Source organism: Girardinichthys multiradiatus, chromosome 19 (assembly GCF_021462225.1).
Source record: "Girardinichthys multiradiatus isolate DD_20200921_A chromosome 19, DD_fGirMul_XY1, whole genome shotgun sequence".
In the NCBI taxonomy this organism is placed as follows: Eukaryota; Metazoa; Chordata; class Actinopteri; order Cyprinodontiformes; family Goodeidae; genus Girardinichthys; species Girardinichthys multiradiatus.
Window position 1 is genome coordinate 26417295 of NC_061811.1, and position 27920 is coordinate 26445214.

At 42.7% G+C, this 27920-nt stretch overlaps 1 protein-coding gene across 1 annotated transcript; it reads left to right on the top strand.

The window, feature by feature from the left end:
- Positions 1-523: 523 nt before the first annotated feature.
- On the top strand, positions 524-27893 carry atr (ATR serine/threonine kinase). The gene is made up of 48 exons (XM_047344868.1): positions 524-718; positions 850-941; positions 1743-1895; positions 1989-2878; positions 2971-3080; positions 4461-4637; positions 4745-4911; positions 5053-5205; positions 5529-5727; positions 5833-6089; positions 6176-6366; positions 6509-6609; positions 7503-7674; positions 7988-8143; positions 8250-8444; positions 8803-8898; positions 8986-9075; positions 9275-9370; positions 9487-9617; positions 9698-9841; positions 11230-11323; positions 11412-11537; positions 11770-11976; positions 12463-12576; positions 12670-12785; positions 12885-13005; positions 13093-13230; positions 13317-13482; positions 13572-13738; positions 13817-13981; positions 16398-16489; positions 16579-16670; positions 16769-16946; positions 17021-17206; positions 20521-20680; positions 21659-21838; positions 21992-22134; positions 22232-22329; positions 22396-22625; positions 23835-23969; positions 24215-24415; positions 24797-24940; positions 25028-25178; positions 26309-26465; positions 26619-26772; positions 27081-27232; positions 27342-27447; positions 27543-27893. Exons 1-48 carry the CDS (start codon positions 666-668, stop codon positions 27714-27716), a joined length of 7770 nt encoding a protein of 2589 aa, XP_047200824.1. The 5' UTR covers positions 524-665; the 3' UTR covers positions 27717-27893.
- The last annotated feature ends 27 nt before the right edge of the window (positions 27894-27920 follow it).

Genomic DNA, 27920 nt, shown 5'->3' on the forward strand with positions numbered 1-27920 from the left:
ACAGAAAAAGAGCTAAAAAAAAACTTTCCATGCAAAGCACATGTGCACTGTAGATACCAAAATTTTTTAACCAGTCTCAAATAGAACCCCAACTCTTGTTCATATTTCTTATTGATAAATCCACATTTCTTCAATTCAAACATTTATTTTGTGAGATTCCACCAGCAATTTTGTGACTATCTATTATTAATTTTGTGAAGGGGAAACTTGCTGTAAATCTCCAATAACTACCTGCAGATCTTGGCCTCTCTGATGCACCCTAAGGTTATTTTTATTTTTGTTATTTCTGTTCATTTAATAATTATTTCGTTTATTTTGCGTGATTATGTTTTGGTTGTTTATGTTTCTTTGGTTGTTTTCTTCCCTCCATGCATGTTATGTCTTCGTTGCCAAGTTTGTTTCCATTAATTAACTAAACAAGATAATAAAATGTAAAATTATTAATAATAATAAGACGTTATGTGGCTCTCAGAGGTCGAGCTTGAGTTTATTGAGCCTCGGTGGATGCCGTACCAAAACAAGCAACGTCATTTTGGAGCGAAAGTTTTCGAAAGTTATGGAAGACCAGCTGTTCGGAGAATGTCTATTAAAATGGCCTAACTTAAGTCGCTAATGATACCTTCTTGATAGAGTTTCATACAGCGATACAATAAGGAAGCATAAACATGGATGGGCTTGAAATGTCTGCAATGATACCGGCTCTTCAGGAGCTAGCTAGGTGGGTAAAAAGTTGGCTAAAAGCTAACCTGCTAACGGTTTTTTAACTGAGCTGTCACCTTGTTTTAATTCATTCTTTCTCTGGCTGTTGATGTGTGTTAGTTAGGTTAACAATGTGTTTGATATTTGCAGTGCCAGTGCTGCTGAGTACGACTCAGCAGTACAGAAACCCCGGCAGATCCTCTGCCAGTTCATTGACAGGATTCTGACAGATGTAGATGTTGGTAAGTCACCAGTAACAACAGCGCACACAGAAATCAGGTGGAAACACAGCTTTAGATCAGAGCTAATCAATGAGTAAATAACTGCACTGTTCCTTCCGATATTAGAAGGCAAAGTTTACTTTGTGAAATCCACTATTTTGATTTTTGTTGCTTGATGCAATTCTGCATTCGCGGTTTTGACTGATAGAGACTAATTCTGGGTTATGATTTATGTTTTTTCCAACTTTGGATCAGTAGGAAAAGAAAATAGGGGACCTTTATATTTCCAGATTTTATTTTATGTCCCACTGTGTGAATAATATATTCATCCATCCTTATGCTTTTGGTTCCTTTCCATATTTTCATTTCAATTCAAATTTTTCAAAATTGAACTGTTTGTTAGATGATTTTACCAAAACAAAGTTTTTTGAAATATCACCTAGTTTTCTCAAAAAATTTTTATAAAAATTTTGTATTAATCAAAATGAATTCCCCAGACTGTCTCCTTGTGAATGTGTGGGTTCTCTCTGGGTACTCTTGTTTCCTCCCACCATCCAGAAACATGACTGTTAGGTTAATTGGTTTGTGTGTGTGGTAGTTTGTCCTGTGTGTCTCTGTGTTGTCCTGTGATGGAGATATGGAATTTGGATATCATAATGTCAATGAACTCTTGTATCCCTTTTAGTAAATATTGAGTCATCTGTTATATACCTGAATAGGTTTTAGGCAGCCTAAATTTTTTCCTATAAAATATATCTTTTTTTATTCATTTCTTTTGTACAAAAAATACTACTGTAACCAATAAATAATACTTTCTTTCAGTTGCTCTAGGTTTAAATAAAAAGTCCAGTTCAGAGCCAGCTTGTGTGATGCTGCTGGACTTCGTGCAACATATCGTCAAATCCTCTTCCCTGATGTTTGCTAATCCTGCCTGCCAGCCTGCTGAGCACCCGGACACCATACAGAGCTGCATCGGTGGGGGTTACCTAAAAAAAAAAAACTGAGATTTTGAGGTAACACTAACAGTCTTCAACTGATCCATTTTTTTCCTTTTTTTTTCCACTTCAGACTTCAGTAAGTGGGTGACGGTACGCTTGCTTCGCGTAGGAGCGGCTCCAGGCTGTGACGTCCTTCATGGGCGAGTTTCTGCTGTGCTGTGCTCTTTGCTTCACTCTTTGAGGGTCCGGGTGCCCTTCATCTTCAGCTGCCTCATTCAGGAATTCATCTTAATGGCCCAAGACCTCAGCAACATCCTGTTTGCTCATATAGTCGCACTGTCAGGACCGGGACATGACACTGGCATTCACACGCAGAACCAGTGGCCTGTAAAGCTTGGGCGCTTCCTCTTCTCTGCCGCGTGTGCCTCCTACCTTACCCAGACTTCGCTTCTTCTCTCATCTCCTGCTGCCTTAGAGTCGCTGACTGCTGTTGCTGTTGGTGTCATAACCGACTCTCTAAGGGGAGTCGTTTCCTGTCGTGATCTGACAGTGGCCTGGGAGACGGCCTGCTCCATCTTGGCGAATGGGAACTTCAGACTTAGGAAGATTTCTATGGTGATGTTAAGAAAACTGGTGGAGTTGAGAAAATTTGATGAGATCCAGAGCCACAATTTCTTCACAACCTTTTTTCACCTTCTTGAAGCACATGACACCTCAAATGAGAACGAACCCTATGAAGGAGAACTGCTGAAGCTCACCCGCTGTTTGTTTCAGTCATCCTACATTTCCCCCTCTGATTTCGAGTCCATCTACCTCTCGCAGATGTTTGAGTGTGTTTGTGCTCTTGGAAGAGCAGGAGTTGAGCTCGGATCAGAGCTTACCGAATCTCTCTGCGTGCTCTTCAGCTTCTCGCTATCAGTTGTCCCGAGTTACGAAGGTGCTGCTCTGCTAAGGAGGCAACAGGTGGCAGATGTCTGCAGGACGCTGACATGTACCATTGGGACACCAAATCAATCTAAAGTAGGAATCTGTTACTTTTCAAGTTTTTCTATAATCTACAGTCTTTGCCACATTGCGGCTATCTCCTTTTCTACATTTGTTGTGCTTTGCAGTGTGCAGAAGGGTTCCTCCAAGCTGCACTGAAGGCTGAGAAAACTACTGTGATGCAGAAGTCGGGAGATGGAGAGACTCCTGCCAAGAGATCCTGCAAATCTGGCAACAGGTTGGTCATCAAAACAACAGAAACATCATTAGTATGAGGGGAAAAAGCATCTCTTGGCAGGTGTCCACTATAGGTTCCTGTACACTTTTACTCTGGAACTTAACTTCCTGGAACCATTTTAATCTACCTGCCAGTCCTAGGGGTAATTTTTCAACTGTGGGTCTGAAACCCAGGACGTTTACGTAGGTCAGGTCCCCTGACGCTAAGCAGGTCCTCCTTCTGCAGTAGTGTCACTGCGATCTGGGGACACCGACCTCTGCCCATTGCAACAGCAGACTCTAGAATGCGATTAAAAACTGTAAAGGCATTGATTTTAGATTGATTACAAGCCACGATGTGACACTCTGCGGAGACACTGAAAGTGGAAGTCCGTGCTTTCTTTAACTAAATATTTCCACTAAATTTGGCAGATTTTCTCACTGTATTTGAATACAGACTTATTAAGCCCCTGTTATATTCAGCATGGGTGGATGGAATTAAATGTTATGCTTGCAAACAAAACTGCATGTAATTGAAATATGATCTGCAGTGGAGGATAAAAAAGGAAGGGAACTGAAATGAATGCTGGGTATACACAACCAGTGAGAAATGTTTAGCTTCCTCCCTCCGTCTTCAGTTCAGGGTCTATCCAAACACTCTTACCTCCTCATCAGGGCCGTTTTCTGGGTAGATTACCTTCTTTGTTCTGATTTAGCCCTGGAAAACTACCCTGTTCCCTGCAAAGGTTCCTGCAGTGCAAACAAACCTTATAACTCAATCTGTCATTCTGTGAATGTTTCATTGCATTTAGATTTTTGAGATTCTGCTGCTCTTTGCACACTTTTCTGCCCGTTTTGTGGCCTAGTTTTTGTGCTAGTTCAACATGTTAATAACTCATACTTTCAATATATATTTTATTTTAAAAGTAGCTCATCAGGGCTTAAATGGTAGGTGGCCTGCACCCGTATAGCGCTTTATCAAGTCCCCAGAGACACCAAGCGCTTTACACTACAGTCAGTCATTCACACACTGACAGTGGTTAGCTACATTGTACCCACAGTTGCCTGGGGCAGACTGACAGAAGCAAGGCAATCGGTGCCACTGGGCTCTCTGACCACCATCAGCAGGCAAGGCAGGTTAAATGTCTGGCCAAAGGTCAAAATGACTGAGACAGACAGGGTTCGAACCGGCAACCCACTGGTTACACCCTTTCAATACAATATCTCTTATGATACAAAATACATTTAAAGTCCAATTTGTTTTGGTCATCAAGTCCCACAGCTGTGTATAACATCATTGCTTTGCAGTTGGTTTAAAAAAAAGTATCAAGACAATGTTATAAATGTGAATTTCTCCCAAAAAGTCCAGCATTGAAGTCATTATGTGTCTTTGTGTGTTAAGTGAGTTGGACATGCGTGTTGGCAGTGAGGTTTGGACCACATTAAATCATCGCCTTGAAGAGCTGCTGGCTCTTTTGAACTCAAACTCTACAGAACCAGAGAGCTCGCAGACCCTGGCCACCCTGCAGGGTCTGGCCCTTATTCTCCACCTGGCAGCCTTCTGCTCCTCACCAATCAGGTACCTGCCTTCAAACAGACTGAGATCTACTTTGCTGACAGGTTTGTGAGGACTCATAATAGAATGATATGTAGTCAATCATTTATTTATTTTTTTTTTGTTGTCAGCAGTTCCTGTCCTCTCGTCTGGGTGTCCACGGAGACTATGGGCCGGGTGCTGAAGAGCTGTCAGTCAGTTCTAGAAGGAGCCTCTCGACCCGTTTCTCATCAGGACTACTTTAAGTCTGCTTTTCAGTCGACGATCAGGATTCTTGACTCTATTCTCTACCTGACATGTAAGATAAGCTGCTTTTAGGGGCATATTCACTGAGCTTTTCTCTCTCATATTTACTAAGACTTCAGATAGATGTGTTTTTAGTGGCAATTTTATTATTATAACAGAGTACTCGTGATCATGTTATGTTATATATGTGTAGTGAACAGCCAGATTGAAGATGGGCTCCAGCGACGTGTATGTGCTCTGCTGTCTCTTCCTTGGGTGTGTGAAAACAAGTCTGGCTCTGCCTTCAAGAGTTCAGGGTTTCCCTCCTGGCTGTCAACGTTGGCGCAGAGACTCAGCTTCTGTTATTGTAAGTAAGCCTGTCACATCTCAAGTCAGTGGGTCAAAAACATCTAATGTCATCCATCCATCTTTAGGGTTGTATCTAGGGTCTCCTACCTCAGTCCTCCAGAGCCACCCCTCTACAGCTTTTAGATGCCTCCCTGGTCTAACAGACCTAAATCAGGCAGCTGCTTGTCAATGAGTTCTGCAGAGGCCTGGTAATGAGTCAGTCCTTTGATTCAGGTTGGATTAAACCATGTAAAAGTTGTAGGACAGGTGCTCTTTAGGACTGGTCTACTGTGTCTTTATTGTAATTTGTTACATAACTGTAAATCCCACGTGTGATTCCAGCACATGAAGTCCAGGCAGATTGTGTGTCGCTGCTGGCCTTTCTGCGTCCGGGTATGTGTGAGAGCTGGCGCGTGTGCATCTTCACAAACGCGTTGCGGAGTCAGGACGAGGCAGTGAGGGCCAGAACCATCAAAGTCTTCCCCGTTCTGCTTCATCACCTGGGACCCTCACACCACAACCTCATCAGTTCAGCTCTGCTGTGTGTAAACTCCCTGTATTCCCATCTGTAAATGTCATGTCCTTGTTATCATATTCATTACTGTGTTTTTGCCTTACTTGGTGGTATATGTTGGGGCTTTTCTAGGTCTCTGTTGGAGGACAAGTCAGAGCAGGTGAAGGTGGAGCTCGCCAGGATTGTTGGGCAGCTGAGCTGCATCCAGTCGGAGCTCTCCAAGCTTTGTGACTCCAACGAAGACTCCATGTGTCTTCCCAAAGTCCTCTGCCTTTGCTGGAGTCTTGTAACAGAGCATGCTGAGAATAAAGTGCCATCCCTCAAAGCATCTATAATTAAACCATTTCTAACTTTATTCAGACCACAAGCTGCCAGCTGTGTTAAACTAGGTACATTAGGTGTTTTTTTTATTTAGTTTTATTTAGTGAAGACAGAGGAAATGCTAAACTCACAATTTTTTGTGTCACCCACACAGCATTTCTGGAAGCTCTACCTCACCTCTGCCAGCACGTGAATCTACTCGCTGCAGACTCCCGGGCAGTTCTCTGTGCCCTGTTTGGTCTCCTCGAGGACTCCGATCCCGCTGTTAGAACGCGTTTCAGCCAATCAGTGCGTTTTCTGCTGACAGAACCTACAAAAACCTCAGAGCAGGGCACCCTGAATGAGGTGAGACATTTCATTGCAAAATATACTTTAAAGATTTACCATCCCGATGTATTGTTTGGGGGTAGGTACCGATAATTTAAACACTTGACTTTTAATGTCATGGAGAGGCTGACGATGCGTGGGTTTCTTCTTGCTGCCTCAGCTCCTGGTTGCCCGTCTTAAGGAGGCATTCAGCAACGCTAAACTCAACAGAGACGACAACCTGCGTAACACTCTCATCCTCACCACAGGAGAGATTGGCAGGTAAAACAACCCTTTATCCTATTAATGCTGTAAATGTTTACAACTAGGGAGCTTTTATTTCAGGGTTATAATGTTTTTAAACGACCGTAGCTGTTTGAATATATTCAGTGTAATGACAGCGACTTCCAGACGATTTGGTGAAGATGTGCATTAAAACCTTAAAATAAAAGTTTGTTATGAAATGTTTGTTGACCACTAGATGTCACTCTCTGCTGCAGCTGTTTATTTTTTCTCCTAGTTACCATCCTCCTCTCTCTGCAAGATGAAAACATAAACTTTAATCTTTGTCCTGACTTGTTTGTCACATTTGAATTATTGCTGTTATTATGGTAAAGTTGGGTCAAGCTTAGAAGGGGACCATGTACAGAAACAACCTCAAAGAGCACTGATGTGTTGCACCAGTTCATTAATAATAAGAAAAAAAGATCATATCATAATATGAATATCAACAGCCTTTCTTCACTGGTTTGCTTTCCTGTCTTTCCCGTTTTGAAGAGAATCATCTCTTATTCAGACTCCTGGGAAACAGACTGTCGCAAATGACAAGTTATTAGGTCATAAAAACTCTGATGAGCTTTATAAATAAAGTCTAACTTAAAAATGTGCTTTAGTTACATTAATTTTATGGGAAATGTTATTGGTGCCAAAACGTGTGGCACCTGGTTTTATTAAAAACAATTATTCCTTAATCATGTGGGATTTCTTTTCCCCTTATAAATAAATGACCTAAAATTAAAAGTTTACTTTTTCTACATTATACTGTGTGAGATCATGCTTCTGCACATAAAGATGAATTTATTTTAAAGACTTTTTACACATCTTTACAGATGGTTGGGGAGATCATTGCAACTAAGAGACCTGTGTGTAAAAATTGCCTGTTTCTTATCTGTTAGAGCATCTCAGGGTAGTTTGGTGTCCTTCTCTCTGCTGCGTCTGCTCCACTGTCTTCTGTCCAAGTCGTCCTCGGTTTCCGTGGCCGCCTACACTCAGATCAGAGCGCTGGCCGCTGCCAAAGGCCTGAAGCTGCAGACCCTATTCAGCCAGTATAAGAATCCCATTTGCCAGGTAAATGATGAGTCGATGAGTCTGTACCGGCATATATTTAAAAGCATTTAGTTATTTTTTTAAAGGATAAGGACATTTTTAAAGGTTTCATTAAAGCAGGAAAAATGTTGCTTACGTTTAAATCTTTTTATTTAGCCTTTTTGGCACAGATGAATTATTCTAACAATAATATAGGAAACTAATGTTGTATTGATATTTAATTGAATGTATTTAAATGTCTTATTTTGGTTTTGAAATATAAAGAAAGGTAAATAATTAGATAATTACGGACAGTGTCTTTGTGACAATAGTTGTTTCTGGTTCATATCTTCAGTTTCTGGTGGAATCGCTGCATTCACGGCATGCAACTGCACTGCGGAGCACTCCAGATCAGACCAGCGAGTCCGCCAACCAGAGAGAGCTGGCTTTGGACATCCTGGCTCAGATCGCACATGCTTTTGATTTCCCAGACCTCCACCGCTTCCTCACTGTACGCTCAAACTTAACTTTTCCCGTCCAAAAACAAACATCTTTCACATACTAGCGCGATGAGACTGTTTGTGAACACGTACTTTCTCGCATACTTGTTCACACAGCGGACGCTCCAGGTGCTGCTGCCCTACCTGGCAGCTAAGGCGAGCTCCACAGGCTCCGCCCTCATCCGTACTCTGGCCATTGAGCTGAAGGCAAACAGGAGAGAGATTCTGATCAACAATTTCAAGTACATCTTCAGCCATCTGGTTTGTTCGTGCTCCAAGGAGGAGCTGGAGAGAGCATTTCACTACCTACAGGTTTTTAGTAACATTATCCATATCTGTATATCAACAACTAATAGATTTCATATTATTACTGCTGGCTGTTGTTGTTGTTGTTGTGTGAACTGTAAATAAGTTAGATGTGTCTAGAAAGCGAAGTCTGTCTAAACATAAACCAGGATTCCTACTCATATTTGGAAATGTATTACTGTAGAAATATCCATCATGAATTCATTGTAAGGTTATAAAATTTCACCAACAAATGACTTGAGTAGTGGAAATGTGTCCAAAAAAGGATGTAATATCTAAATAATGCATGTTTTTCTTTGTTTAAACCCTAATGCTAAACACTCAGGTTGATGCCTTTGATGTCGTTTTTCTTCTTATGTCCTAGAGTGAGACCGAGATTGAGTTGGGTTCTCTGCTACGACAGGACTTCCAGGGTCTCCACAATGAGCTGCTGCTTCGTTTGGGAGAACATTACCAACAGGTGAGAACAAGCCCTAAATCACCTTTTGTTTGTCGTTTTCCCTGCTGTTTGTTTACTGATTTACTGATGGAAGTTAATTCTTTGTAGGTGTTCAACGGTTTGGCCATCTTGGCCTCCTTTGCATCCAACGATGATCCATACAAGGGTCCCAGAGACATCACCACCGCAGAGCACATGGTGTCCATCATTTTCTCTTTCATTTGAGTTTATTTCTTTGGCTCTTTTGATAGATTTAATAGACATGAGGCTTTTTGGAAGGTGTATGGAAATGTACTACTAACTGTGTTCAACAACCGCTAAATTCTTTAGTCTGTTTTAGGCTTTTGTTTGCTGAGTATCACTAAGATCTCACTTAATTATTATTGCTGTGTTTCAGGCAGACTACCTGCAGCCCAAGCTGCTGGGGATTCTGGCTTTTTTCAACATGCAGCTGCTCAGCTCCAGTGCAGGAGAGAAGGACCGCAAAAAAATGGTGAGTCGTGAATCACAGCTGATTGCAGCCCAGCAGTCCTGCTCAGTGTTTTTAAGTCATTGCCCATTCGCTTGAACCCACCTGCATTGTGGCCCTTGCATGTCTCCTGCGTGCAGGCTTTGACGAGCGTGATTGCTCTGATGCGCCTGATGGGCTCCAAACACATCAGCTCGGTCAGACTGAAGATGATGACAACGCTTCGCACTGGTGTCCGTTATAGAGAAGACTTCCCGCTGCTCTGCTGCCAGTCAGTACCCTGCCACTTCTTCTTAAAGTCACTTCCAAAATGAGTTAGTCGGACCTAAGAGTTTTTGTTTCATGCTGCAGGACGTGGGAGTGTTTTATGAGGAGTGTGGAGCCTACTCACCTTGGCCCTCTTCTGAGTCATGTTATTGTTGCTCTGCTTCCCTTGATCCCGCTACAGCCTAAAGAAACTGCTGCTATCATTCGCTTCCTCATTCTGGACAACAGGTAATGTTAAAAATATATATCAGCACTATTAATAGTGACACGTAAAACAGTTTAAATATAAATTGACGCAAACTTGAAACACTGACTGTCAGACCTTACCTGTAAAGCTAAGGCATGATGAACTCTTGTCATTTAAAAAGAAGTGCATTTATTTTCTGTACTTTTTATACCTTTAAACCTCTTGGAGGTTTTTAGTCACGTTACAACCACAAACTGCTATGTATTTAACCTGTGACAGACCAGCACAGAGAAGTGCATAATTGTGAAGTAGAAGGAAAATGATACGTGGTTTTTAAGGCAAAAACAATCTGAAAAGTGTGGCATGTATTTAGTACCCCCAAATTAATACTGCCTATGAGGTTATGTCTCTATCAGCTTTTTAATATCCATAGCTATACAAAATTGTTCATTCTCAGTCAGACTGGTTAGAATATTGTCTGTGAGCAGAAATTTCCAATTCTTACTATTGTTTTTCTTTTGAATTTAGGTCTGGACTTTAACTTGGCCATTCTAATGCATGACTATTTGGAGTCATTGTCGTGCTGAAAGATTAAATTCTGCCACGGTCAAGTCTTTTAAGGCCTTAAGTTCTCTTTATGGAGTTGCACTGTATTTAGCTTCATCCATATTTCCATATTAGCCCTGTTCAAGCTTCCCTGTCCCTGCTGAAGAAAAGCATCCTTACATGCATGATGCCACCACCACCATGTTCCATTATGGGGGTAGATGTGGTCTGGGTGGTTTTGCATGTAGGCCAAACAACCTTTGTCTGATCCTAGCAGAGCATCTACTTTCACATGTTTGCTGTGTCTACTACATGGCTTGTGGCAAATAGAGCTTTCTTTCATTAATCGCGTTCTTCTTGTCACTCCTCCATAAAGGCCATATTTGTGGCCGACACAACTAAAAGTTGTCCTTTTCATTCTCCCACCTGAGGTGCAGCTCCTCTAGAGATACCAATTGCCTCTTGGCTTCTACTATGATTAATGCTCTCATTGCCAAGACAGGCATGTTAGGTGGCTCATCCCTCGTAGGCAGTTGTTTCCATTTTCAGATGACAAACCTCCCAGAACTTCACAGAACAACTGGATTTATCCTGAGCTTAAATATGTCCGCACGTGGACTCTGTTTGCTGGTTAAGTGACTTCTGAAGGCATTTTGATGCGCTGGACTTTATTTAGGGGTATGAGAAAAAGGGCCTGATTGCTAATGCATGTGTCAGTTTGACATTTCTGCTAATTTTGTGTTTATTGCTCAAAATGCCAATAAAATACAATACAGTTAGTGGTTTTAATTTGACAAAATGTGAAAAATGAATACTTTTGGATGGTGCTGTATGATTACAGCCTGATCCTAACAGAGACCTTGCTTCTATCAATCTTTTACAGGGAAGAAGTAAACGACTACCTTCACGAGATTTACTTTCTGCCCGAGCACCCGGAGCTAAAAGACATTCACACGGTTCTGCAAAATTACAAAAAGGTTTGCATAAAGTCACTCTGATGAAGGGGAGAGGCAAACATGTTCTTAAAGATGCATTAAAGGTGAAAATGATATTTGGTCCATTCAGCTGACGGCCAGTCGCAGCGACCTGGCCTCTGCTCTGCAGCTGTCGATGCGAGCTGTTCAGCATGAGAATGTCGATGTAAGGATCCACGCACTGACCAGCCTCAGGGACATGATGCACAGCAAACAGGTACAAAAAAAAGAACAGATAAGGGTTAACCAGTTATGCTAGTGTTTGGAAATCTCTGCAAAGATTAGATTACATACCACTGAAAGGCAGATCAGCATGTGAGCTAATACTACTTAACTGACAGCGCCTTAATAACTTTTGTAACATTTAAATGTAGTTCAGTCAAATTAGAGGCAAGGTTCAACAATTACAATTTAACGTAACAGTATTATATATTTGCTGTGTTTTGCAGGAGTGGCTGCTGCGGCAGGTTTGCGCCAGTGAGGCGGTGGAGCCGGTCATCTCCAAGCTGGTGTCGGTGCTTCTGAAGGGCTGCCAGGACTCGTCCCCGGAGGCCCGGCTCCTCTGTGGGGAGTGTCTGGGCGAGCTGGGGGCTGTGGACCCTGGACGTCTGGATTTGTCCCACGCACACACCCACGGCGACCGCAACACCTTTGTGGCAAGTTCAAATTGAACTCTTGTTGTCTTAATTACCATGTTATAAACCAAAACAAAATGACAGACTTCAGTATGTAGTTGATGCAGAGTTTCATGTACTACCTGGCCTTTAACTACAGTTATGTGTTCTAGGTTAGGTTAATGTTAAAGTCTTCATCGTTCCATTTACAAACATGTCCGACATTAAAATGTTTCCTTAAAATTGTCTTTTTTTTCCACCTGTTTTTTTCTGAGGATTTGGCCTGTTGAAAGGACTCTAAGTCACCTTAATGGCCACAGCTCATGAATGTTTGAGCTGCAGTGGCTGAAATGAAATAAATGAAAATTTCAGCATTAGTATTGCAATTACATACTTTTCTGATATCGCGCAGCTTAAATCTCTAGATATATATTGTGATAAAAGTATTGCATAATAAATTGATGCATTTTTCACAACTGATTTTAGATGTGTGCATTATGAAAAACGTTTGTTTCTTCCTGGCAACAGAGCGGGGTTGATGATCCTAACTTTGCCCATGATTTGCTGACTGAGCTCACCAGAACATTTCTGGCCTACGCTGATAACGTGCGAGCTCAGGACTCTGCGGCTTACGCGATTCAGGTACACAAGTTGCATTTTATTTACAGGCACTAAACGAACACAAGATCCCTATAACCGTCTGTTTTCTTATTTGATGATTTGTGTTCACCGTAGGAGCTGCTGTCCATATTCGAGTGTCGCGAAGGGAGAACCGACTCACCGGGCCGTCGTTTGTGGAGAAGATTCCCAGAACAGATCCAAGAAATCTTGGAGCCTCACCTGAACAGCAGGTAGAAAATCCTTCTTGCACAGACTTTTCCTCTGGAAGAATGAATTTTACTATTATTATTCCTCCAATTTTGATATATGTTCTCCATTCTTTCTTGCAGATATAAGAGCAGTCAAAAGGAGGTGAACTGGTCTAAACTGAAGAAGCCAGTGTACCTCAGCAACCGAGGCAGCAAGTTTTCTGACTGGTCTGCCACCTGGGCTGGATACCTCATCAGCAAGGTTAGCTGATGTCCTCAACAGAGTCAGACTTTCCCCCTCCTAAACTGCATGCCCATGTTCTTGAGAAGTGTTTGATTCTCCATCCAGGTGCGACATGAGCTGGCCAGCAAAGTGTTCAAATGTTGCAGCTTCATCATCAAACACGACTACAAAGTCACGATCTACCTGCTGCCTCACATCCTGCTCTACATGCTGCTGGGCTGCACACCTGCAGAGCAGCAAGAGGTCAGAAATTCTCTTCTAAGAGCCTAACACAGCTCGCTCTGGTGTTGTTCTGTTTCTCATTCCTATCTGGTTGCTTTGGTTTAAAGGTAACAGCGGAGATGCTGGCTGTGCTGACTGAAGGCGATGGAGGGGCCAGTGTCCAGGAGACGGCCTCCAGCCTATCACAGCTCAGCACTCAGACTGTGTTCAGCATGTTGTCACACCTCACACAGTGGAGCCGCCACATCCTTTATGCCAAACCCAAAGTCACTGGTAATGGTGGATGCTGCTTCACTTAAATCATCAATTAAGTTCCTAAATATGATCATCTTTAAAATAAAAGATGAACGTTTTCACTTCAGAAAGTGGTGATTATCAGCGTGTGGTGGCCTTCCTGAAGGGTATTCTACAGGACGTGCTGGCTAAGGCCTCCCTACAATCCAAAGCGTACACCCGGGCACTCATGCACTTTGAAGCTTACATCCTGGAAAACAAAGAGAACATCCAGGACCACCTGAGCTTCCTGCAGGTTAGGCTGACGCAGTAAGCCCAACCGATGTCCGATGTGGCTCCTTGCATACATGTAATAAATTCTTGGCTGTTCTAGACGCTGTATGCGGCGATGCACGAGCCTGACGGAGTGAGGGGGGTCAATGCTCTGAGGAGGGAAGAGCCGTCGCTGAGGGAACAGATACTTGAACACGAGAGCATTGGTTTGCTGCGAGATGCCACAGCTTGCTACGACCGGGCCATACAGCTGGAATCAGACCAGGTCCCTACCCACAGATTCAGTGTCTTCTAATAGTGTTTATACCTTGTTCACATTTTGTCACACTACAACAAACTTCATGTATATGTATACGTATTTCATTGGGATTTTATGTCATAGACCAAAACAGTGTAGTGTACTATTGTGGCGATGGTAAAAAAGCTACATCATAAAGACTGAGAGATGCAGCAGACAGCTCAGGAGTGAAGTTATAAAACATTATTCAAAACTTTTAACATCCCATGAAACAAACCCACCAATCCATGGCAGACCACCTAAACCTGGGGTGTTAAACTCAAAAAATGGCAAGAACCTTAAGCATGGACTATTTTATAGGCTAAACAAAACTAATATCTATTTATATTCTATTCAGAAATAATGAGAACAGTTGCTCGCACAGGTACCGCACAGTAGCTCTTGTAGTGCACTATGGGATTTGTAGTAGGACTGGCATAAGAACTGTATAACCTACAGGCGGGCCTTTAGTAATAGGTAAATGAAATTTTCTAGCGGGCTTGATATAATAGTTTCATGGGCCTTGGGTTTGATATGTCTAAACTAAACTAACAGGCTGAGCAATGAGGGTATTATGAAGAGAAGTGACTAAGAGGCGTTTAGCAACTCTGGAGGAGCCACAGAGACCCACACCCACAGGAAGAACATGGAAGCTCCATGCAGAAAAGGTCCAGGCCAGGATTTGAACCTGATATACACTGCTCAAAGAAATAAAGGGAACACTTAAATAACACAATATAACTCCAAGTAAATCAAACTTCAGTTGCTTCCTAACTGTCCACTTAGGAAGCAACACTGATTGACAATCAATTTCACATCCTGTTGTGCAAATGAAATAGACAACAGGGAGAAATCTTTGGTGATTATCAAGACACTCAATAAAGGAGTGGTTCTGCAGGTGGGGACCACAGACCACTTCTCAGTACCTATGCTTTCTGGCTGATGTTTTGGTCACTTTTGAATGTTGGTGGTGCTTTCACACTCGTGGTAGCATGAGACGGACTCTACAACCCACACAAGTGGCTCAGGTAGTGCAGCTCATCCAGGATGGCACATCAATGCGAGCTGTGGCAAGAAGGTTTGCTGTGTCGGTCAGCGTAGTGTCCAGAGCCTGGAGGCGCTACCAGGAGACAGGCCAGTACACCAGGAGACATGGAGGAGGCCGTAGGAGGGCAACAACCCAGAAGCAGGACTGCTACCTCCACCTTTGTGCAAGGAGGAACAGGAGGAGCACTGCCAGAGCCCTGCAAAATGACCTCCAGCAGGCCACAAATGTGCATGTGTCTGCACAAACAGTTAGAAACCAACTCCATGAGGATGGTATGAGGGCCTGACGTCCACTAATGGCGGTTGTGTTTACAGCTCAACACCGTGCAGGACGCTTGGCATTTGCCAGAGAACACCAGGATTGGCTAATTCGCCACTGGCACCCTGTGCTCTTCACAGATGAAAGCAGGTTCACACTGAGCACATGTGACAGACGTGACAAAGTCTGGACACACCGTGGAGAGAGATCTGCTGCCTGCAACATCCTTCAGCATGACCAGTTTCGCAGTGGGTCAGTAATGGTGTGGGAAGGCATTTCTTTGGAGGGCCACACGGCCCTCCATGTGCTCGCCAGAGGTAGCCTGACTGCCATTAGGTACCGAGATGAGATCCTCAGACCCCTTGTGAGACCATATGCTGGTGTGGTTGGCCCTGGGTTCCTCCTAATGCAGGACAATGCTAGACCTCATGTGGCTGGAGTTTGTCAGCAGTTCCTGCAAGATGAAGACATTGAAGCTATGGACTGGCCCGCCCGTTCCCCAGACCTGAATCCGATTGAGCACATCTGGAACATCATGTCTCGCTCCATCCACCAACGTCACGTTGCACCACAGACTGTCCAGGAGTTGGCGGATGCTTTAGTCCAGGTCTGGGAGGAGATCCCTCAGGAGACCATCCACCGTCTCATCAGGAGCATGCCCAGGTGTTGTAGGGAGGTCATACAGACACGTGGAGGCCACACACAATACTGAGCCTCATTTTGACTTGTTTTAAGGACATTACATCAAAGTTGGATCAGCCTGTAGTGTGTTTTTCCACTTTAATTTTGTGTGTGACTCCAAATCCAGGCCTCCATTGGTTAATAAATTTGATTTCCATTGATGATTTTTGTGTGATTTTGTTGTCAGCACATTCAACTTTGTACAGAACATACTACTTATACTTTTCCTTCCCGTTCATATTTATGCTCCTCTTTCTGTTGGTTTATCACCAAAAAATCCCAATAAATACAAGTTTGTGGTTGTAGTGTGACAGTGTGATAAAGTTCAAGGGGTACTGATATTTTCTAAGGTCATGTAAGGTCACTGGTCTTTCCTCAATATGTCTAAAATGGTAAATATTTACTGAACTTTTCTAGATCGGTCACTATCATGGAGTGATGACTTCTATGCTCGGTCTGGGACAGCTGTCCACAGTCATCACGCAGGTCAACGGCGTACTGGCCAATAAGTAAGACGCATACGTGTGCTTATATATACCATGCTTTTCTCTCATCGTTGCTGCTTTCTGATTTAAGTGGGATCTGTTTCCTTTTTTAGGGAACAGTGGAAGTCAGAGCTGAACACCTACAGAGTGGAGGCTGCCTGGAAGCTTGGAAAATGGGACTTGTTAGAAGATTATTTGAGTTCAGGTTCAGAAGAATGATAATGATCCTTGCAATTTAGTAGAAAATGAAACAGTTCCGATTGCATTTGACAAATCTGCATATAACAAAACGTAACTCTCCAGACCAGCAGTCCTGTACCTGGGGTGTGCGGCTCGGCCAGTTGCTGCTGTCGGCAAAGAAGCAGGACGCTGAGAGCTTCTATGAGAAACTGAAGCTGGTGCGGAAAGAGCAGGTCGTCCCTCTGTCAGCTGCCAGTTACGAGTGCGGGACCTACCAGAGGGGATATGAGTATATCGTCAGGTCTGTGCTTCAACTCCAGGAGCGGGGTTGGTTTTTTTCTTGTGACTCTAAAATGCATCCATCTGTGTGCTTAGGCTCCACATGCTCAGTGAATTGGAGCATGCTTTCACTGAGCTGCAGGAAACTAGAGCCGGCTCCACCCCTGGCCTCACCAAGCTGCCTCCTCATTGGTCAGACCGACTGGAGATGACCCAGAATTCTTTCAGGGCCAAGGAGCCGATCCTGGCCGTGCGGCGAGCCCTTCTCAGTCTTAGACCACAGTAAGGACCCAGAAATCTGTTTTAATTAATAGCTCTTTAAGCTTTGGGTTGCGGGTGCAAAAGTACAGTTTAATACCTATCGAACCAGGTATTAAAATGTTTCAAGCAATTCAATAAATGCCACCATTGTTAGAAGAGGCTTTAGAAGAATACAATTTATAGATGGAACCAATCTCTGTCAAATGCCATATGGAATAAATTTATATGATGCTTTTCTATTTGTACCGACTTAAAAAAGGACGTTAACACCAAATTTACTCAGCTGCGCACACACCTATACGTAGATAGGCAACTTAAGGTTAAGTTCCTTTGGTCCTCCGAAAGAGAGATGAATCAAAGCACACATTGCCGGTGAAAAGTTCGCATACCAGAGATTCTACATGGCCTGGAAATGTATGGATTTCAGTTTTATCATTCTGGTGTTGATGAGTATGGAAAGAAGAAAATTGGGTTTGGAAAAATGTTTGATTTTCCAGACTTTCTTTCCTTGTGTTTTCTAAAAGGAAAAAATAAAAAAAAACTCACCAAAGTTCACAAACTGTTCTTTAAAGAATCCAGATTAAGCCTAAGATGATTCTTTATTTGACGAGTCCAAGAGTTGTAGCCTTGAAATAAACCTGAAAGACCCAGTTACTGTAGGTCCAAGTTTCAATCATCTAGCTGCTGAGATGAAGCAGAAGAGTACGGAGGTAGTCCCCCATCTGCATTATTTAACCCTCTTTGAACAGTTCTATCAGCAGACTACTAGCATCAAAACACACCCCACACCAGAGGCTGCCACCACCGTGCTTGACAGTGTTCTCAGATTTAGAAAAACGGACTCGTCCTAACATGCTTTGTGTCTTTGTGGCCAAATACCCCAATCTTGGTCTTTAGTGGTCTGTAGTGGGATGTGTATGCATATATTTGAGCTTGTAAGACGAGTTTTATTCCATATGTTTTTTCCAGAATAAGTTCTCTAGGTTAGTTTTTGTCCCTCCGCCCATTTTCTTGTTCCCCACAGACGCATATTAATATCCCCTGTGCATCTGTTGGACAAGTGGTATAATAATGACAATTCAATTCAATTCAAAAATACTTTATTAATCCCAAAGGGAAATTAAATGTTGTTGTAGCTCATTATGAAGGTTTCTTCAAAGAGTTGTTCTACATGCTGATGGCTGTGGGCAGGAAGGATATCCTGTAGCAGTCTGTCTTACAGCACATCTGAAGAAGCCTCTGACACTGTTGTTGTAGGAGAGTCTGATGAAGAGGATGCTCAGGTATGTCTTGTACTGGAAGTCTGAGGTGTACAGAGTGAAAAGGAATGGTGAGAGTACCGTCCCCTGTGGTGCTCCTGTGCTGCTGACTACCTGGTTAGACTCACAACTCTTCAGTCTCACAAACTGTGGTCTGTTTGTCAGGTAGTCTTTGATCCAGGAGATTGTTGAGGCCTCCACCTGAGTCTTCTGGAGTTTCTGACAAAGCAAATCAGGTTGGATTGTATTAAATGCACTGGAGAAATCAAAGAACATGATTCTCACAGTGCTGCTGGCTTTGTCCAGATGACAGTGGGTTTGTTGAAGCAGGTGTAGGATGGCATCTTCAACTCCAACTCCACAACGATAAGCAAACTGAAGGGGCTCCTGATGGTTTATTGTTTGCTTACTCAGGTGGGCCAACAGGAGTCTCTCTAGGACCTTCATGATGTGAGATGTCAGGGCAACAGGTCTATAGTCATTGAGGACTGATGGGTGAGTTTTCTTTGGTACCGGAACAAGACAGGAGGTCTTCCACAACACCGGAACCTTCTTCTGGGCCAGGCTAAGGTTGAAGAGGTGCTGCAGAATCCCACAGAACTGCTCTGCACAGGCCTTCAGGACTCTAGGGCTGACATGATCTGGACCTGCAGCCTTATTCCGATTCAGTCTCTCCAGTTGTCTCTTCACCTGACTTCTTGAGACACACAGGTGGAAGGGGGAAGCAAAGGAAGCATCAACATCTTCTGATATGGTTGAAGGCAAACATGTAGAAGCAGAAGGGTTGAAGATAAAAAATGTGAGGTGTTACTGGACAGCTGTGGGTCCTGTGGGTCAAAGGAGGGTGGGATGTCTGTTTGGCTGTGACCAGGAGAGGAGGATGCGAAGCTTGTTTCTGAACTGAACCTATTGAAGAATGTGTTCAGTTCATTGGCTCTGTCCAGACCTCCATTGGTCTGATCTTCTTTCTGCTTGAAGCCTGTGATCTTCTTCATCCCTGTCCACACATCTCTGATATTGTTTTGCTGGAGCTTGCTTCCTGTGGCCATTTTCTCATAGTCCTCTTTATTACAGGTTGCCTCTGAACAAGGGGCTTATATTTCGAGCAGAGAAAAACAAGATTGTGATCTGATTTACCTAGAGGAGGTCTTGCTGTAGAGATGTATGAGTCCTTGACATTTGCATAAAACAAATCCAATGTTTTGTTTTCTCTGGTAGAGCAGCTGACAAACTGTTGAAACGTTGGAAGTGTAGCAGAGAGTGAAGCATGGTTAAAATCACCAGAAATTGCCACAAAAGCATTGGGGTTTTGTGTCTGTAGCTTAGCAACAACTGAGCTGATGGCATCACATGCAGCGTGAAGGTGGAATGTAAACTGTTGCCAAAATAACACTGGTGAACTCTCTGGGTAAATAATATGGACGAAAACTTACTGCCAACAGTTCAATATCTGGACTGCAGAGATGACACTTCACAGTAACCTGTCCTGGATTACACCATCTGTTGTTCACAAGTACTGCCAGTCCACCTCCTTTACATTTGCCTCTACTCTTTAAATCTCTGTCTGCTTGTTTGGTTAAAAAGCCCGGCAGAGAGACGCTGGAGTCGGGGATATGATCCTGCAGCCATGTCTCAGTGAGACACATAATACTGCATGCCTGGTAATCTGGCTGGGTCATTTGTAGGGCTTGGAGTTCATCCAACTTGTTTCCCAACGATCTCACATTGCCCATCAAAATTGACGGAAGAGATGGTTTGAACTTCCTCCTTCTCTCTCTTCTCTTATCTCCTGCTCTGCATTCACGGTGTCTCCTTTTCCACTCATTAGCGATTTGGGGTTGTAGTTGAAGTATTATTTGAGCTTTTGAGATATTAATCAGCTGCTCCCGGTTGTAAGAAACAACCCTGTTGCCATGGCAATGCATCATAACAAATGTTACCACAATCTATTTAAATGTTTCCTGTAATTCTAGCAAACAAATAGATTTAACATTTTTCATTATTGATTGTTACTGATTGAGGTAAAGTTGTGTGAGCTGCGATCACTGTGTTTGTTTTTTTTTGTTTTTTACCCAGGCCCGTGTGTCAGGAGCTGGTCGGAGAGTGCTGGCTGCAGAGCGCCCGGGTTGCCAGAAAGGCAGGACACCACCAGACCGCCTTCAATGCTCTGCTCAACGCAGATAACACAAACCTGGCTGAGCTGGTCACTGAGAAGGCCAAGTGGCTGTGGTCCAAGGTACTGCCTACCCATGAATACTACAAGCAGACTGTCTTTTAAAGTGTCATGCAGAAGTACTGATGACCCTTGGAACTTTTCCCAGTTTTGACACATTATAACCACAAATTTTATCGTAGTTTTTTGGGGATTTATGTGACAGACCAACACAAAGTAGTGTATAATTGTAAAATTAGAAGGAAAATGTAAGTGTTTTCTGCATTTGCACTCACCGCCCCAAACAACACTATGCAAAACCACCTGTTGCTGTAGTTAATGACAAGGTTTTCCTGTTTTTCTTTAGAAAAATAAATGCTCAGTCAGAAGTGATGGAGAATGTCTGTCGACAGCGGATTTTAGGTTTTATTGCACTTAGGTCTGAACTTTTACTGAGCCAATCTAAGACATGAATATCCTTCAATCCAAGCGTCTCCGCTGCAGTTCCGACTCTATATTTAAGGTGGTTGTTGTCCTGCTAGAAGTTTAAACCTCCACCCTCCAGTCTTTTGCAGCCTTTTAACAGCTTTTCCTCCAGCACTGCCTTATATTTAGCTCCAGCCAGCGTCCCATTAACCACAAACAGCTTCAATGTGTCTGTTGAAGAACAGCATCCCAGACAGCATAAAGCTGCCACCGCCATGATGTAACACTGTGTGTTCAGGGTACAGTGTTAGATGCCGTTTTGTCTGTAGGATGCGTCAGACTGTACGTGGGACTTCTTACGCCTTTCTTTTGGTAATGGCTTGCTTCTTCTTCATCTTCCTTGTGGGGTGCACCACTGATAGCTGTCCTGTTGACACATTTTCACACCTGAGCTTTGGATCCTTGCAGCTCCTCCATAGTTACCTCGGGTGGCTTGGTTGCTTCTCTAAATAATGCTCCTCTGTCCCGACCTGTCAGTTTACGTGACCTGTCTGATGTGTTCATTTTTGCTCGATGAGCCGACTCTGCGCCAGAACATCTACAACCATAAATCCTTCTGTGTTTGCCTGTGATCAGGGCGATGTGCACCAGGCCCTGATTGTCCTCCAGAAGGGCGTGGCCCAGTGTTTTCCAGACGACCAGCTGCTGACCGATCCTCGCAGCCTGCAGATTAAAGGAAAGGCCATGCTGCTGGTCGGGCGCTGCATGGAGGAGACGGCCAACTTTGAGTCCAACGCCATCATGAAGGCCTACAAGGTTTTATCCTGTAATTTTTATTTATAAAGAGACCCACCATGGTATTTTATTTTTTTGTTTTTTTTTGTTTATTAATGTATTATCCTGTGTCCTGTGGATTCTTTTCACCTTAAACTGGTGTGACTTGCCTTAAGCTTTTCTCCTGCTCTGTAGGATGTGACCAACCTTCTCCCAGAGTGGGAGGATGGGAACTTCTATCTAGCAAAGTACTATGACAAAGTGATGCCAATGGTGACAGACAACAAGCTGGAGAAACAGGGGAACCTCATCCGATACATCGTCACATTCTTTGGAAAGTAGGTTCCTGTTCTTCGCACTTATTTTTTAACCACTTTCAGAAAATCCTGAAAATGGGTTTTAATGGTACTAACATTTCAACTTATTCCCTGTCAGAGCCCTCCAGTTTGGGAACCAGTACATCTACCAGGCAATGCCTCGCATGCTCTCCCTCTGGTTGGATTTTGGAGCTAAAGTGTGCGATTGTGAGAAAGGTGAGTAGCCAATGAAACTCTGGTCACACTGAAAGTGGTTCCTACATTCGTGTCCTTCCTCTGCAGCTGGACGAGCAGACCGGCTGATGCGACAGGAGCTCGGGAAAATCAACACAGTAGTTGGCGAGCATTGTTCTAATTTGGCACCCTACCAGTTCCTCACCGCGTTCTCCCAGCTCATCTCCAGGGTTTGCCACTCCAGTGATGACGTCTTCACGGTTCTCATGACCATCGTGGCCAAAGTGTTCCTCGCATACCCCCAGCAGGCCATGTGGCTGATGACTGCTGTCTCCAAGGTTGGCTTGTGTTTGTGTGGTTTCCTTTAGTCTTTAACAATCTGAGCTTCACTCACTCACTACATCAACCCCTTTTTCGTTAGCACAACTCATGTTACCCTAGCTACTATGTTGTATAATTTGATGTACAGTTGTGGGTGGACAAACGTTTTGAGACTGACACAAATGTTATTTTTCACAAACTTTACTGCTTTAGTGTTCTTGGCTCTTCTTCAGATGGATCTACTAAAGTACAGCAAAACATATTTTAATAGTTTTAAAAATGTGTTGAAATGGAATATAGATTGTCAGTATTTTCAATGTCAACCTTGCTTTTATTAAGACTTCAGCATCTTCTGGCATAGTAAATATCAACATCTCAAGGTTCAAACAGTCTGGCAATGACTGGAGTTTGATTTTAGTGTTTTCCAGGTCTGGATCAGTATGGAAAAAGAAAATAAGAGTGTGGAAAAAATATCTGTATTTCCAGACTTTATTTCCTATTCAAGTGTGTAAATGTGTCTTTCCTTTCTTCCCTGTGTTCATCATTTCTTTTTCCACCCCCTCCCTTATTTCTTTCTTTTTCCTTTGTGTTTTTCCACTTTCTTTCCTTGTTTTCTTCCTTCCTCACTTCTTAATGCCCTGCTTTCTTTCTTTCCTTCCTATCTTTCTTATATCTTTACTCTTATCCCTCTTTGTGTCCTTCCTTCTGTCCTTTTTCCTTCTTTCATTTCCTTCCTTCTGTCCTTCTTTGTTTTCCTTGTGTCCTTCCTTCTTCCCTTCCTTGCTTTGCACTGGCAATAACCTCCTATTTTAAGGATTCAATAAATGGTTAATTTGGATGCAGTCTGTCTTTAGCAATATTCTTGTTTGTGAAGCCCTTTGGAAGCAAATCACTGATGACTGCATGACTTTCCTTGAAGGTAGCCATGGATGACAATTAGTAAATGATTCCCAACACTGATCCCCTGATCACTTTTAGTCTTGATTTTCTTCAAATTGTTACCATTACAAACTGGAGCCTTAAAGTTAGTGAAAAACAATATTTCTATCATTTTTAAAAGTTTTGGACATAAATGTAAAAACCATCTATATTTATGTGCTTTTCTTTTTTTGATTAACATTTACTGTCATTGCACATGTCGCCACATTTTGTAGACCTTTTTTTCTAGTAGATTAATCTGTTATTATTTGAACAGCTGTTTCCCATGTGCGCTGCTTGTTTTTCAGTCGTCTTACCCCATGCGCGTGAATCGCTGTAATCTGATTCTTAAGAAAGCCATCAGCCTTAAACAGTCTCTGGAGAAATTTATTGGAGATGCTAACAGACTCACTGACAAGCTGCTGGAGCTCTGCAACAAGCCGGTAAAAATGCCCACACAAAGCATGAAAAATTAAGGCTAATGAGATTATGCCTTAAAGTGATGTACAATTTAAAATGAGAGTTTATGTATATATGAATTTTACTGTAAGAGTAAGCAACTGTCAAAAAGGATCTTTGTGTGTAAAACTTAATTGATTGCATGTCTACATTTCATTAAAAAGAAAAGAAAATGTAGCATTGTGTAAAAGACACATGTGTTTGATAAAGAAACACGTGTTCCTCTCAGGTGGACGGTAACAGCACCACCCTCAGTATGAGCGTTCACTTCAAGCAGCTGAAACGGCTGGTGGAAGAGCCGACTTTTAGCCAAATCCTCATCCCGCTGCAGTCTGTCCTCATCCCGACACTGCCCTCTACTGGCGGGGCAAACACACAACATGACGCCTTCCCCGGACACTGGGCGTACCTGGATGGCTTTGAAGATGTTGTAAGTAGGAGAGAGGGGGTCTGAGTTTTCTGACCTACCTTTGTGGTATATAAAGACTAGAAATCTGTTTTAAGTAAATTCCAGGTTGGGATAAGTTTGGGAAAAATTAAATATATGTGAACTGGAAAGACACATGGTTTCTGTCCATCTTTCCATCCATCAGTTCACTGTTTTCCATGTTTCCAAGCCTACTCATTGTAGAAATATCTTCCATAAATTCAAAGTGAAGCTTTATTTTTATACTTTGGACATTTCGAGTTGGAAAATTTCAGAATTTTGCTGTGATAAATATATAGGAACTCTGTATTAAAGCATGCAGGATGAGCATGTCACACCTTAAATTTATTTAAATTTTTTCATCCTGGCGTAAAATCATGTAAGGTGGAGATTTTAGCCTCCTTGCAGAAGCCTAAGAAGATAAGTCTGAAGGGCTCAGATGGCCGGGGTTACATCATGATGTGTAAACCTAAAGATGATCTTAGAAAAGACTGCAGGCTCATGGAGTTTAACTGTCTCATCAACAAGGTGCGTGTCTGACTGATATACGCTGTTTCTAGTAATGTGCCTAGAGGTGATGATCCGCCTTCTTATCTTTGTACTCTCTGGGAGTAGTGTCTCCGTAAAGATGCTGAGTCGAGGCGCAGGGAGCTTCACATCCGCACCTATGCTGTGATTCCCCTCAACGAGGAGTGCGGCATCATCGAGTGGGTCAACAACACTGCTGGACTGCGACACATCCTTACCAAACTGTACAAAGAAAGAGGTATTTTTATGCAAGGTGCTGTTCGAAAGCAGTCGGACCCCTTCATATGACCCTTTTCACGTTTTGTAGTTGGAGTTTTAGGTGTTGAACCACGACAAAGTAGTGCATAATAGTGAAGTTGAAGAAAAATGATATATTTCTAAAACTGTGAAAAGTCCAAAGAAACCTACATGGATTTAGAAGTCACCTAGTTAGTAAATAGTCCATGTTTGTGTGTCATTTAATGTCAGTATTAAAAACAGCTGTTGTTTAAAGGCCTGTTGTGTCCAGTAACACACAAATGTTAAGGGACACAGCAAACACATGGACAAAAGTGCTCTGGTCCCACATGCAGAATACTCCGTGTGGCAGAAAACTAACACTGTCCATCAACCCTGAACATACCATCCATTCGGTTTATTTATATAGTGCCAATTCACAACACATGTCGTCTCAAGGCACTTTACAAAAAAAAGTCAATTCAGTCGAATCACAAAGATTAAAAGTCAAGTACATACCTTATAATCTGATCCCAGAAATCAAACAATGCAATCAAGTTCCGTTTATTATTAAAATTTGTTAAAGTTCTAAGGAAACCCAGCAGATTGCATCCAGTTAGTGACTTGCAGCATTCCCTCCTCCCAGATGAGCATGTAGAGACAGTGGACAGTCACTGGCGTTGACTTTGCAGCAATCCCTCATACTGAGCATGCATGTAGCGACAGTGGAGAGGAAAAACTCCCTTTTAACAGGAAGAAACCTCCAGCAGAACCAGGCTCAGTGTGAGCGGCCATCTGCCACGACCGACTGGGGGTTTGTCTCCACTGTGAAACATAGGGGTGGCAGCATCATGCTGTGAGAATGTGGTTTCACAAAGTATTGACTTGAGAGTGCTGAATACAAATACTCTCCACACCTTTTTTAGATTTTATTTTATTTTTTGCCAAACATTTTTGACAAAGCATTTTCCTTCCCACCTCACAATTGTGTACTTAGTGTTGATCTATCACATAAAGCCTCAGTAAAATACATTAAAGTTTGAGGTTCTAACCTATATAATTACAGCAAGACATGGTTAAGCTTGTAAATACAAGTGTAAAAGACTTCTAGGGTGAAATAATTTAAAGGATTTTAACTATGTACTGTTCTAGGTGTCCACCTGTCAGGGAAAGAGCTGAGGAAGCTTATTTTACCCAAAACAGCTGCCTTTGAAGAAAAACTGCGCATTCACAAGGAGGTGCTGTGCGCTCGACATCCACCTGTCTTTTATGAGTGGTTCCTCCAAACGTTTCCTGACCCTGAATCATGGTACGCTACAACTACACTCCATGTGCGTGGAGGACGATCACTGTCTAATATGCAAAAGTGATGATTATATTGTAATGTGTTCATGTGTTCATTTTTGAGCTTTACCTGTTTTTTTTTTGTTTTTTTTTTGTGTCTGCACGTGTCCACATCCAGGTACAGCAGTCGCTCTGCGTACTGCCGCTCCACCGCTGTGATGTCCATGGTCGGCTACATCCTGGGACTTGGCGATCGCCATGGAGAAAACATCCTCTTTGACTCTTTCACTGGGGAATGTGTTCACGTTGACTTCAACTGCCTCTTTAACAAGGTTTGTCTTGCAGATTATACTAAAATTATTTAAATCTGCAAAAAATATTGTTCAAACAGATATAAGTATACAGTGCCTTGTAAAAATCCACACACTCCTTGAACCTTATTCACCTTTCATTAATACCGCTAAAAAAAATCCTGCTCAACATTTACCTTCTATGAATCCAGCTGTGCTACAATGGGCCTCAGGGGTTTGTTTGAGAACATTAGTGAACAAACAGCACCAAGAAGACCAAGGAACACAGCAGACAAGTCAGGAATTCCCTCCCCATTCACTTAACATGTTATTCTCTTTATATCCACTAGGGGGAGACATTTGACGTGCCCGAGGTAGTTCCATTTCGACTCACCCAAAACATGGTCCATGCTATGGGGCCCATGGGTACCGAGGGCTTGTTTAGACAAGCCTGTGAGGTCACCCTGAGACTGATGAGAGACCAGAGAGAGCCACTCATGAGGTAGAAATAGTTTAATGCATTGGGATCTTTTTTTTTTTTTTCCTTCACTGTTCACATTCGAAGATAAGACTTTCTTCACAAATGTTTCGGTTTTATTTTACACCTCAAGTGTGCTGAAGACCTTCCTTCATGACCCGCTGGTAGAATGGAGCAAACCATCCAAAGGGCTGCTGAAAACCCAGGCCAATGAGACAGGGGAGATAGTTAATGAAAAGGTTTGTTTTTTTTATTGTTTTTTGTTTGTAAATCTAATACAAATGACTTGCTTCTGCTTCAAACTGATCATTTATACTCCATCTCCCTCTGCCAGGCCAAAACACATGTGTGTGACATCGAGCAGCGTCTACAGGGGGTAATAAAGAGCCGAAATAAAGTGCTCGGCCTCCCTCTGTCAATAGAGGGACATGTCCACTACCTCATCCAGGAAGCCACAGATGACAAAATGCTCTGTCAGATGTATTTGGGTTGGGGTCCATACCTGTAAAAAGATTGCTACAAGTTTATTATTACTAAAGCGTCTTTTGACTGCTAAAGGTTATATTGTTTTGTTGAAGTTCTCATTTTTGAAGAAGCCACCATACATTTGGATTTTCTGTGCGATATTGTTTCCTTTTTTACCTGAACAGCTCAGTTGTAAATAAAAGACTCTTCTGCTGGTAAATGTGATTGTGTCTTTTAATCTTTTAAC

Excerpts from the sequence above, each read along its gene's own strand:
- atr (XM_047344868.1), top strand. The coding sequence starts at position 666 with ATGGATGGGCTTGAAATGTCTGCAATGATACCGGCTCTTCAGGAGCTA. Across the intron at positions 6,610-7,502 it reads ACCACAGGAGAGATTGGCAG|AGCATCTCAGGGTAGTTTGG; the intron begins GTAAAACAACCC and ends CTTATCTGTTAG. Across the intron at positions 16,490-16,578 it reads AACGGCGTACTGGCCAATAA|GGAACAGTGGAAGTCAGAGC; the intron begins GTAAGACGCATA and ends TTCCTTTTTTAG.